At 45.6% G+C, this 13,110-nt stretch overlaps 2 protein-coding genes across 2 annotated transcripts; both read right to left on the bottom strand.

The window, feature by feature from the left end:
* Nucleotides 1-1,816: 1,816 nt before the first annotated feature.
* On the bottom strand, nt 1,817-3,328 carry LOC100841309 (geranylgeranyl pyrophosphate synthase, chloroplastic). The gene is made up of 2 exons (XM_003562778.3): nt 2,681-3,328; nt 1,817-2,474 (listed from the first exon to the last, which is right to left on the bottom strand). Exons 1-2 carry the CDS (start codon nt 3,326-3,328, stop codon nt 2,052-2,054), a joined length of 1,071 nt encoding a protein of 356 aa, XP_003562826.1. The 3' UTR covers nt 1,817-2,051.
* A 2,561-nt stretch (nt 3,329-5,889) lies between these two features.
* LOC100840705 (UDP-rhamnose/UDP-galactose transporter 2) lies at nt 5,890-10,179 on the bottom strand. Its single transcript, XM_003562776.4, has 5 exons — nt 9,625-10,179; nt 9,321-9,505; nt 9,024-9,224; nt 7,673-7,834; nt 5,890-6,563 (listed from the first exon to the last, which is right to left on the bottom strand). The coding sequence occupies exons 1-5, from the start codon at nt 9,752-9,754 to the stop codon at nt 6,192-6,194; spliced, it is 1,050 nt and encodes a 349-aa protein (XP_003562824.3). The 5' UTR covers nt 9,755-10,179; the 3' UTR covers nt 5,890-6,191.
* Nucleotides 10,180-13,110: the final 2,931 nt, after the last annotated feature.

Below are 13,110 nucleotides of genomic sequence, written 5' to 3'. Positions count from 1 at the left end.
AGACAAGTTGACCGCACAACCAACCGGCGTGCACAGGCGTCCTGGGACAGGGAACATACAGCGTGTGCCCCACTGGTGCTTCTGAATCGAACAAAATCGTGTGAAAAATATGACAGGCTCGTGTTCAGTTCCAACAGTCTGAATCTATGTACGGAGTCCACTGAACAAGTTGGCCACAGAATCAACCAGCGTGCACAGGACAGGGAACGTACAGCGGGTACCCCGCTCCCGCTGGTGCTTCTGAAATCTGAATCGAACAAAAACCTCCAAATGAAAAGGATGAGATCAAGACAAGAGAGACAAGAACAGTAAGAAATCTGGGCGCCAATCTTGAATAGCAAACTAACAGGAGCCAAAATGGAAAAATCGAAGAAAGAACCTGTGATTCGCCTGCAGCTTGCCAGCTTCATGGCGACAGAACACTTGCTCAAGGTCCTGTTGGCATCTGTACCGGAGGCCTTATGCAGGTGTTGCTGTTCAATGTCAACGGCTATTGCTACTACCAGATCAAATTTCAGTTGCCTGGTAAATGCCCTTGGATTCAAGCAGCAGTATGAACTATGAAATGTCATGTGAGAGTAATGCTGCAGCAACAAGCATTTTGCATCAGGCAGTTCAAAACCTTTGCTCCACTTCCCTAACGAAATGAATATTTCATAAACAGATCTTCCATTGAAATCCACTCTTTCAGTCAATAAAGTCATCTCATGTAAGGACATAAGAACAGAACAGTTGTACACGATTATATTGGGGAAATAGACATGAGCAGAAAACTATGGTAATCAATAAAAAAAGGCAGAATTCATACGCATGGCCACACGAGAAGTCTTATACATTCACATGAAAGGTCATCGGTCACCATCAAGCAACTAATTAGCATGCTTATCCAGCCCCAGCAATGTACATATACGAACAGGTAAAGCATGCTCTATATTTAATCTTCATCAATACAACAATATAGCAGAAATACTTAAATACGTCATAGCCTAATTTTATCAGATACAAGAACCAGATGCATGCATCTGATATTCCATCCCTGTTTTTTTCCGTAAACAGAGGTGTTAAGACACATACTATCTTTGCTTGGATTCTTCTATCAACCTAATAAAACCGAATGACAATTATGTCAAGACGTGGCAAGCAGGCAAGATAACGATTACATACCGATATCCCAGGCATGGAAAAGCTTATGTAATTGGAAACATTGATCAATTTAAATGAAATGATTAACATTGTTTCAACACAGAAATCTAGAGTAGAGACTAGCTCACTCTTTCAGTCAAGAAAACTTACAGTCCCATGAAAGGTAAAGGGACCTGATATAACCACAGAATACAAAACATTCTTCTCCTAGCTTGTTTTCATTCGCAAAGAAAAATCAGTGATTAAAAAATAAGTAATGGCAGCTAGCATGTGTCTTTTATTTTATTGCACGCTAAGCGTCGTGCATGTGTTGAACACCTGCAGCTGTGTGCCACTACTGGCCTAAAAGTTGGTTACAAATTCTGCAACAAGCATGGTACACAGTCGGAGGGCTCCGTACAGTTGTAAGTCAACAGGATCTTCCATATGCATTGGTGGTAAAGAATAAAACTGGTTTCACTAAACCATTCAGACATGTTCAAATAACAAATATAATTTCAATTCACCAAAAATAGAGAGAAAAAATTATTTGAACATGCTCTTTGTTGCCGAACATTTAGCCTACAGGAGTGCAAGGAGCATAGCAACAATGCAATGCATGCAATTGTCATAAAAAGAAAACAAACAAAATGTTACTCTTTAGAAATCAACCGATCGGTTATCATCCAGAAACTATAGGCATAAAGGCTGATTACCATTATAATGTTTTGAATATCTAAATGGGACATTGATATCTGTCAACAAAATATCCCAATATGACATTTGTCAACTAACTATTCTCATGACAACAAGGTAGAAAACTACAGCTAGTATATATCAGACGAAGAACTCTGGATATTCCTGAAATCCCAAACTTCGCGATCTTACAAAGTTACAAATCAACAATGAACAACAGAGTCACCATCACCTCAGTTCTGCCGATAGGCAATATAATTGGCCAAGTACAACAGCGGTGCCGCCTTCTCTTTGTCAAAATCTGCAAGTTGCTCCTTTGCATCACAAAGCAACTTCTCTGCAAACTCCCTTGATTTCTCCAACCCTAATAACTTTGGGTATGTTGTCTTGTCGCTTGCCAAGTCCTTCCCTGCTGTCTTCCCTAGTTCTTCTGATGACTTGGTGACATCAAGTATGTCATCAACCACCTGGAACAGCAACCCTATTGATCTAGCATACTTTCGCAACCGCTCAATCTGCTCATCCGACCCACCCCCTATGATTGCACCAATAACCACAGACGCCTCAAGCAATGCAGCAGTCTTGTGGAGATGAATGTACTCAAGGCGGTCAAGGGGTACAGTCTCAGTTGAGCCAGTCATCTCAAGATCAACAACCTGACCAAAAGTAGAGAGTCAGTTTCCAGAAACATCATACAAACTTTTACAGCACGGTCTTTGTTATGGATAATTTCAGTTTCTAATGCAACTGTATACAGATACCTATGCAAATTTCCCTTCTTAGGAAGGCATACGATTCACAAAATTAGCACATTCTGTATTGTGCACTTTATATATGACGAAATCGAATAGAATCTGATGACCTGGCCGGCGACGAGGCCCTCTGATCCGATGCATCGCGCGAGCTCCCCAATGCCTCGGACGACGCGAGCAGGGTGCTTCTCGGGGTCGACGTCGGGAGGGTAGGAGTCCATGCTGGCCATATGCCCGAAGGAGAGCGAGAGCAGGGCGTCACCCGCGAGCACGGCGATGGGCTCGCCGTACACGACATGGCAGGTGGGCTTGCCACGGCGGAGGTCGTCGTCGTCCATGCAGGGGAGGTCGTCGTGGACGAGCGACATGGTGTGCACCATCTCCACCGCGGCGGCGGGGGCCATCGCCCAGGCCTCGCGCCCACCGACCACGACGCAGGAGGCCAGGCACAGGGCCGGGCGCACGCGCTTGCCCCCAGCCAGCAGCGCGTACCGCATCGCGTCGTGGAGCGCGGCGGGGGGCTCGCCGGCCGGGATGGCCGCGTCCAGCGCTTGGTTCACGGCCACCGCCCGCTCCCCCATGTACGCCTTGAAGTCGAACTCCGTCGCCGTGGGGGCGGTCGCCGCGGCGACGATGGCAGAGAAGCGGCGCCGGTGGAAGGACAGCCCGGCCGCAACCGCCGCCGCGGGGCCAGCGGCGGCGGGGAGGAGCGGGGAGAGGTGGACGCGCGAGGCGACAAGGGGGTGGAAGGCCGCCATGGCTTGGGGGTTAAGGGGGTGGGAGTTTTAGTGGGGGGACGCGGAGAGGAGTATGGAGATGGGATGGCACCACCGGGTGTGGGTGGGGTGGGGGTGGGGGGGGTGGGGGGGGTTGCGACCGTCTCAGCGTCTCTTATCTAGAACTTGAAGCGAAGAGGGGAAACTTTGGCACCGGGTGACGGACGGTGAGAACTGCAAAACGTGGGATACTTTATAGGACAACGTGATACAATCATACAACACCGCACGAGCACGAGAGCGTGTCTCTTCCCTCTAATTAATTTCCCCTCAATCTCCCCCATTGAATGCTAATGATTTCCTTCTTTCGAATTCTAGGCACCAATTGCTAAAGATGACAAACGATGACTAAGATGTCTTTTGTACCTTATCATGAACTTCCATTTTTTTGAATGGTCTTAATGTAGGACAAATATAGAGGAAATTTGATGAGAAATTAACACATACTGCGAAATGAAGGTGGATCGCGTATGTGTTAATTTCTTACTAACTTGAGGAGAACTTGGGATACACTCTCCAATGTAAAGATATGCAAAGTTTCTTGTGCGTTCGTGAGGAAAAATAAGATCGTTATACACTAGTCATGAAGGAGAGTGTGTATTTGTTAGCCTTTTTTTCCATCAATTTCTTCTTTGGTGACTGTTTTTGTTTCATTATATTTGAACGGTTCAGCGGTTCTATTCAAGTCGTCAAGTAATGCCATTACTTGACATGTTTTCATCCACTTCCTATTTTAAACTTAAAAAAATGTAAGTAACCTTCTAATCAGGTTACCCTGTTGTCCATTACATGAACACAATAAAGTCAACTAGAACAACAAGAAGAAATTATTGAAGGTCTTTCTCATGCGCAAATGTGACGGTTCAGCTCCATGTGACAGTTCAGCCCTTTCCACACATTCCACATGGCGCAAACGAGGTTACTACTTCGCTTGGGTTTGAGCCCGTCACATTTCAACAACACAAAGGTATCCTGATTGGACGCGGTCGGGGATAATTGTTGGCTCAATAGTGCACAAGCCGACACACCTTATTGGTGACAAGGGCGGTCCATAAAGAGATGTGAGTTAGCTTATGGGGCCCATGCAGATCGTCAGATTGTGTCATGAGTGCATCCTCTCACACCGGGTCTATACCATGAGGATCCAGTTATGTAGAACAATTTGCAATTCGGTTCGCCGTGAGCATTCCACACTTTTCGGCTAAGAACTAGGGCTAGGACCATAGAACTGGCTGCATACGATGAGCTGGAAGAGTAGGTACCATCTGGGGTCTTTTGAATCAGAAAATGAAGATGTGAGACCCTATGAAATTTATTGAAATGACAATAATCAAAATGGCAACAAGATGGGGTTAGGGTTTAACTCATATCGTACCGCGGAGGAGGATCATCAAGGCGTCATAGTGCTGGGGCCATCTTGACGGAGACCCCGTGCCAACTAGTCAACGTCGGCCGCCCGAGCTCTCCTCTCCGGAGCTACCCACCGTTGTTGTCACCTTGTAGTTGCCTTCAAGTCGCCGGATAACTGGAGATGAGGGGAAATGGATGCCGAAAGAGAAAGAGGAAGGAAGCAAAGATGTTTGTGAATTTTTCTTCAATGAGTTATCCAATGTTCGTGACACTGCAGACATGGCAGTAAATAATCAATGTGCCACGCCCATCAGTCAGACGAGTTCAGCCGAATTTAGGACCCGTGGTAAACCACTTATTATAGAATTGAGGTTCAGATATACTTCCTCCGTCTCATATTAAGTGTTTCAAATGTACCTAAATATGGATGTATCTATGACTAAAAAACGTCTAGACGGAGGGAGTATATTTTGACAGAAAAAATAGAACTGAGCTGGCACCTTGAAAAACTGTTTCACCGAGGAAAAACGTGATAGTGGGATTCACAGCACTCCTCCTCGCTGTATAGAAGCGTCTCCACCGGTACTGCTAGGCCCCGAGACGACCACGTCCAGAAACCGGAACACAATCCAATCTCCTCTGCGACCGCTTTCCGTCGGAAAGGCACCCGAATATTGACGTGCCATTTGGTACTGTCCAACAACTGGATTGTGGGCATCCAACGTTACGGGGATCAGACGATCCTGAGTTTGTCGCCGGGACCTTTTCAAAGATCCAGTTTCTCTTTTGCTTTGATTGATTCCCTGCTGAGAGGAGTATTGCCCTTTGGAGTCTGATGATGCCATCAGCCCATCATCAGTGAATAAAATATCAGATGACATACTCCAGACAAAACAAACTGATAGTCTGAAACTAATTGCAAACGGTGAAAGGGTATATTCTGATGATTGACTGGTTCCGGCTTTCCTCGTTGGGCCGGCGGCAGCGTCGCCGACCGCCGTCCACGTGCTCGTTGTCGCCGACAGCCACGTTGCTGCCACCGTCTTCCCACCCATATCATCGCATCCCATGTGAGGCCGGCAACGGCGACCCCGGCTCCGATAGAGCGCACGACACCCATGCCACTCATGGTGCGGGGAAACCACGATCCCTACGGCAAAAGAGGACAGCGAGCGCTTAGGGGAGAATAATAATTCCAAGCACCCACCGGATCCTACAACGGGGCAACATCTGTATTCCATTATAAGTATTGTCATCTATAACAACACGCCATCATGAATTGACATGGCTTCCGGCCTATATTGGCCCTGACGAATTTTCTAAGCGGTCATCTACGTCGAGACCGGCCGGGGATCGTCCTCATCACCTATGATGAGATAACCCCCAGCAAGGGGCAAAATTAACACAAGTGTCGATGGCTTCGAGGACTCGCGGACAATGCAGATTAAACACGTACAAAAGAACCAAGAAGAAAGGAATAAATAATGGTGACCGGCTAGCTCTTTGTTGGGCCACCTTCCTCCAGGTCAAGGTCAAGGTCGGAGGCGGGAAGGCCGCTCGTTCTGGACTTCAGGGGCACATCCTCCCCATCCAGCATGTCGCTCTTGTTCCGCGGGATCAGCGCGGTGGCCTTCTTCTCGGACTCCATGGCCCAGCTATAGACTACCATGCCCATGATGGCGAGCAGCATCCCCAATATGTTCTTGATGGTGAGAGCCGAGTCGAACAGAATCCAGCCGAGGATCAGCACGCACACGGTTTTCATGTGGCCTAGGACCTGGAAAGAAGTTGCGGAGAACCGGCCGATGCAGAGGTACTGGCTCATGTTGCAGAAGACAGCCAAGGAGCATGAAAGCAGTATGAAGAACTGTAAAAGGATGGAGATTGTTAGAACATATAGAAACTGCGTCCAGCCAGAGCCACGTGATGAGTAAAACGGAAAACAGAATGAAGAACTGCATTTATAACGGCACGCTAGAAATACTGTTGTAGCTAACAGCAAACCACAGTTTAGCATGTGCACGACTCATATCTTCACTCCTAGCTTAAAATGCACGTGCATTGCTACGGCATTTTGAAAATATAAAGGAATTGTTTAAATGCCTGCGCGCTCATATCACCCAAAATAAGTATCTCCCAATAAATACCAATGCAATCACCTATAATCAAGAGATGTGATACGTTTTATCTGCCACATAATGGATGGGCAATAACGTAACTTTCTTACAATCGAAGGAGTAGTCCTGGTGGAGTGAACAGAATCTTGAATAAGGAAATAAGTAACCATTATCTCACAGCATACACTAATCCAATCATCCATAATCAAAAAATCGTGATACCACATCTAATGGGTGGGCAACACTGGTGATTTTTTTCAACAATCTAAGGATTAATCTTGGTGGAGAGAACGGACAACCACCAACTCAATCTTTATAAGAGTACAACGATGGCAGCAGCCCTTCCACCATTTTCATTTTCTTACATGTGAAACAATCTCAAAATTTTGGCAAATATTTCTAAAAACATGGCACAAAGCATGATTACAAGACCTAGACATGTTAGAGCAATCTAATTTTTTTATGCATAGCACCAAACAGGAAAACCAGACGTAGAATGTTAGGGCAATCTAATTTATTTATCCGTAGCAACCACACGGACATTTAGCTAGTAACATAAATTAAGCAAAGAACAAAGCAGTAATCTCCAGGAAGAATGTTAGACAAAACATACGAGATACAATAAAAAAACAAGTGTGGCCACGGTTCATTTCAGAATCAATTGAATTGGGAAGAAAGACAATTGCTAAGTTATTAAGTGGGGTGCTGATTGGATATCCACTCCAATAGAGGAATCGTAAATATCATAAATGAAGCACATCTATTAATACTCAAGGGAAGATTGGCACAAATCCAAAGTAGTAAGATAGAAAGCATAGCTTCATTAACTGAAAGTTGAGCAGCAGAAGTGAGAACTTACAGTTGCCCCTGTTGAAAAACTGTACTCTAACAGCGATCGCCCATTGAGGTAGTAATCCACAAAGGGACCCAGTATAATAAGAGACACTGCCTGTATTGGTGCAGTCTTGCTCAGCAGCTCAAATGACCCAATGTTGTACTTCTTCTGAAAAGAGCCAATTGTCTGGAACAAGAACAATTAGTGTCAGTACTCAGAACATAATATAATTTAATAAATTGCATGCATATTAATAATGCAAAATAAAATTGCAAACAAGGATCCTCATTAGCGTTCAGTTAATAAATGGAACTTTTTCATCAACAATGTTGAGGCATTACTAAGATTTGTAATCAACATCCAAAACTTCCAAGCAGCAATTTTTGTATCTAAGTCATCATTTATGAGTGCCTGCAATACATTATCATATCTAGATGTAGCAAAAGGAATATAAATAGTCCAAAAGTAGCTGTAGATATTTGAAAGGAGACATAAGTAGCAAGGAAGCTCCACAATGTAAGGCAAAAGAATGCAGACAAGTTATCTATCAAGAGAACTCCAAATCCACAATGTGTGATGCAATTTCTCAACTCATGAATCATACTACAAGGAAACAATGAAAATGTTGGTTTCGATTACAATGGCTTTTATGGATATATCACACTACTAGGGCACTCCCAATGCATCATATCTTATATTGTATCTTATCCATTAAATACATGTTTAGATACAACTTCTCCAATGCTTTATATCTGAGTGTTGTATCTAAATATGCTATCATTTATTATGTCTTGTGAGAGAGCAATTATGAATTCTCTTGGGTTCAACACTAAGAGTTGTATCTAGATTAAGATACCATACCTCTCTCTTTATTCATTAAATAGGGTGCCACATCAGATTTTTACTTATGTGGCATGTTTAAGATATGGTACACCTTGGAGCATTGGGCGTGTCCTTAGCATTACCCGTGTTTGAGATCTTTTTGCTGCAGAGTTTTAATGGGCCTCATTAACCTCTTTAGAATATCCACACCAAGGTTCAGGTGCTACCACAACTCACAATCATACTAGTACAACAGAAGTGGCACCAGAAATTGAGGTCATCAATGAGTACAGAACCATTCAATCCTCAGATGATGAATATCCAGTTTGTTCCCCCAAAACATCTAATGTTAGTCTTTATCAGCTATAATAATAATACCTAAACCTTATCATCATTGGTCGCGGAGAACTTTCAACTAGTACAAAATTCATAATGACATAATGAAAATCTGAGGGCACATTGTCAGTTACAGTATCTAGAAGTTGCATTTAACATTGAGGTAAGCAGGAATGTAGATGCATAAATCATATCCAGAAAGAGAAAGGAAGCTCACAATCTGTTGAAGTGATGTGCAGAACACAGCCACGCAAGCACAAATGAACCCCTTGGCATTGACCTCCACATCAGTGACAGTGCAAATCCCCACACCTGCCGCCACAACAACAACCGCCGATATAACCTTGCTAGTGTAGTGCTTGCTGTTCAGTACCCATTCCATCAAGCAGACCACCGGAATCATGCTCAATTTGGAGATCTGCAAAAGCACAATAGTTTCCCCACATTCAGTCACACAACAAGACAACAAATTCATCACCGATGCCCGGCACCGGGCAATAAAGCATAAGCATACCTGATAGAATCCGACTGAGTTGAGCATGAGGCTAAGGTTCATCCCGGTGATGGACGTGTTGGCAACGAGCGAGAACCAGATGAGCTCCCAGAGAGGGACGTGCTTGGAGGCGGAGTAGCCAGTGGCCTTGGAGATCCATCCGACGAGCGCCGTGACAGTGAAGTGGAACCCGGTCAGCGTGGTGGCTGCATTCGCAAAAGAGAGTAAAACAACGGCACATCAGATCCGCGGGCGACGACCCATGGCGGCGGATCTAGATCTGGAAGAGAAAGGGAAGGCTCTCGCGGTCGCGGGCGGCACGTACCGAAGGAGAAGGCGTAGCCGGAGGAGGACATGAGCTGCTTGTTGGCCATGATGATGCCGACGGAGCTGACGACGTTCATCCCCCAGGCGCCGAGGTCGGACACCGCCGGCGGCTTCTTCTCCGGCTCCATCTCCCCAAAACCTGGCACGAACCCGGGAGGAGGAGGAGGAGGAGGAAGAAGAGCTCGGCGCGGTTCGTCTCGGCTCGGCCCTCTTCTTCTTCTTCTACCCCCACCTGGCCACCTCCTCCTCGGTGCCTCACGCGGGAGGGGCCGCTGGGTTATAAAGGAGAGAAGAAGCGCTTGCCGCCTAGGCACGGAAGGGAAGGGGAGTGCGGGAGAGGGTTTCGAATTGTTTGCTGCCGCAGTGGCGAGAACGTCAACGGGAAGAGCAGAAGAAGAACCCGGTGAAATTTTTTGCGATCTCCGGGAGGGGTGAAGATAAAGAAGACGAACAAACGACAGGAAGGAGGTGTTCTCGCCCACGGGGTCTCGTGCGCCTGCCTGCCCTTTTTTTTCCTTCCCCTTCCAAGTTAGTTTTCCCCTCGTTTTGCGCGTCGCTGTGCGGGATTTTTCTGCCCCCGTAGTCCAATTCAAAGCCGTCGCGACCGTTTCCCCCTCTTGGTTCCGTGGCGGGGCCACAACCCGTCCCGGTTATACTAAATGCGAAAGCTCTTTTCCATTCACCTACCTCGTCGTGCAAATCTGGAGGAGTTCCTGCTCGACATTTGGTAGCTGCACAATGTCCGTATTCTTCTCTTCGTACGAATTCCCGGATGGCTGCGCAAGTGGATGAAATGGGGCCTTTCCTGCTGTGGCAAGCAAGGACGCGAGGAACCGGAAGCTTTTCTTGTCAAGGTGGAGTGGTACTGTACGTACACATGTAAAAAGGGGCACGGCACAATCACTTTGTTTACTGTCAACACCGCCTCGAGATCCACCACCTCCGTCAGGTACTACTTTCTCCGGTGATCAATTGGAGTGGAAGGGAATCTTTACAGATCAATGAGGTTCTCAGGAAGCAGTCTCCTCTGAACCTGGATGCGCATAGCAGATTTTTTATTTATGTTAACCGTATTTTGCGAGGATCCATGGCAGGTTTATGGCAATGACTTGCTTGCTGCATTTAATCACTCGACACAATAATCGATGGGCTGACGCCGATCTGATTGACGGTTCGAAAACTATCAGTATCAAGGTCAAATTAAGTTTAGAAAAAAACAAAACTGACAGATAGTACTCCTTGCGCACTCTGATGAGCACCGGAGATGACTACTAGCCTGAAACCCACAAGCTTGCCAGAAGTAGAGCAATCAATTTCCGATACGCCAAGCTACCTTTCCCCCACCGATTGACGATTGATTGTTCCGATTATTAGGCCACTGGACTTGACCGTGGAACTCTTGCCGACAAGTTGGGCATTCGGCTGATCGGCGCATCGACTCTTCCCCCGTCTCCTTTTTGACCTGGGCCTTGCTTGCCGCACGTGTCACCGGGGTGGCAGTTCATTTGACTTGGCAGCTGTAACCTGTAAGGTTCGCTAAAGCAAAAGGTCACATGCGTTGATGCATGGACAGATGGTGGCCAGTTTAAGGGATCCATGTCGAGCGACGAGCGCAGCGCACGTCTCGTTGCCTAAAGAAACAAGTGACATTGACCCATCAGTTCCGCTATATACACTGTCATGATCTGATCACCGGCAGCTTCCGGAACAAAACAGAATAATCGCCAGTGAAAAGTGCTCGGAAATTGGTACGATGTGGGCTCTGGCGCGATGCCGTGTCGAAGCGATGGGGGAGATTCTTCCATATATGGCACCGACGGGCTGCCTGGATTGGATTAGTTTAGGAGCCGGACGGGAACGGCGGTGAGCTGATGGCCTTAATTTGGACGAAGGAAGGGAACGGGATGGTTCGCGGGACAGATCAGGTGGGTGCGGAGTGCAGAGTGCAGACAAAAGGGATTTTGTCTCGTCTCACGTCCCTCATCATGGAAGGCCACACGGCCAACGGGCCTCTTGGGGTGCATGGCAGTCTCAGATGATTGGCGATCGGATGTCGACTGGTTACCGGGCGCCGCCGGCCACACTGCGGCAGTATTGTTTCTGGGGATTGTTTTTTCTACTCGGCTTAACTCACGTGAAATCCTGCATTGTAGAGTATTTTTGACTCAAGTGGCTATCTCGGTTTTATTTTCAACACAGCATCCAAAATCGTAAATACGAGATTGTCACTAAATCGCTACTCCCTCCGATACATAAAAAGTGTCATCCATAAAAAATGTTGCCCTCTACTATATTCTACTAGATGATGCCCCGCATTTGCAGAAATTTTTAGTTAACATAAAAAGTATTCAAAATTAAAAACATATAATAAAATGGTACATTATTCACTGAGCGGGAATAGATCGATGGAAGTAACATGCATGCATGTGCAAAGTATGAGTTTTTCACTAAATAGATGTGAACAAATTAATTATGTGATGACGTGGCATGCTTGCATGTTTAGAAAAATCAAGTAGTGGGTTGTTTCTACTTAAATATAAAAGATTAGCACTTGGCGCTAGAACAAAAACATTTTGTTGTCCTTTCTTATTGTCCTGCTACTTCTCTCTCGCCAGAATTCTTCTAAAACCCAACTCTATTCTGTTTTCATGCTCGACGTCATAACTACCTTGTGTAATACAAATGGTGCCATACTCCCGTGATTGTCATTGTTGCCCTAGTTTTAGACCATACTGCTTTCCCGTCTGTTTCTTCGGTAATTTCTTCTCCTGATTCCACGAGATCTTATTAAGTCCTCCTTCCAATCCTAAATTGTTGTCGAAATATTACATGTATCTAGACGTTTTTTAAGAATAGATACATCCATATTTGGACACATTTGAATCTAGAATTTAGGATCAGATGGAGTATTTGTCAAGCACCAATCTTCTCTTATTTGCACAAAAATACCAACGTCCTCAATCTTCATGGCTATATCGAATCAATGGTGCCACCATTTCTTTCCTATCTATCTCCCGGATGCTCTTTTTGTATCAGGTGTGACCAGAAACAATGTGTTCCTTTTTTCTAGTGTTGAGATGGAGAAGGAAGAGAATTTGCTTCTAGCGACCAGAAACAATGCGCTGTTTGTTTGGGCTTCTGCTTCAGCTTTTGCTGCTTCTAGTCCTCTAAAAAGCACTTCTCCCGTTTACACATGAAACTGAGAAGCACGTCCGGAGGTGCTTCCTTCAGACGTGCTTCTCAGCTTCATGTGTAAATGGGATAAATGATTTTCAGAGAGCTAGAAGCACCAAAAGATGAAGAACTATTTTATGGTACCCCGGAATAAATATGAGCCATCCATTTGTTCCGATCTAATGGACAATCTTAGCTAGTACTCCAATAGAAACATTATGAAGTACCACCTTCAAAAACTATGGAGTACTATGGATTTAGGGGGGAAATGGTAACCAAAAGGATTATTACCCCGTCAACTTGAAATTAC

Source organism: Brachypodium distachyon, chromosome 1 (genome assembly GCF_000005505.3).
Source record: "Brachypodium distachyon strain Bd21 chromosome 1, Brachypodium_distachyon_v3.0, whole genome shotgun sequence".
Lineage (NCBI taxonomy): Eukaryota > Viridiplantae > Streptophyta > Magnoliopsida > Poales > Poaceae > Brachypodium > Brachypodium distachyon.
This window is presented reverse-complemented; position numbering and strand designations above follow the sequence as displayed.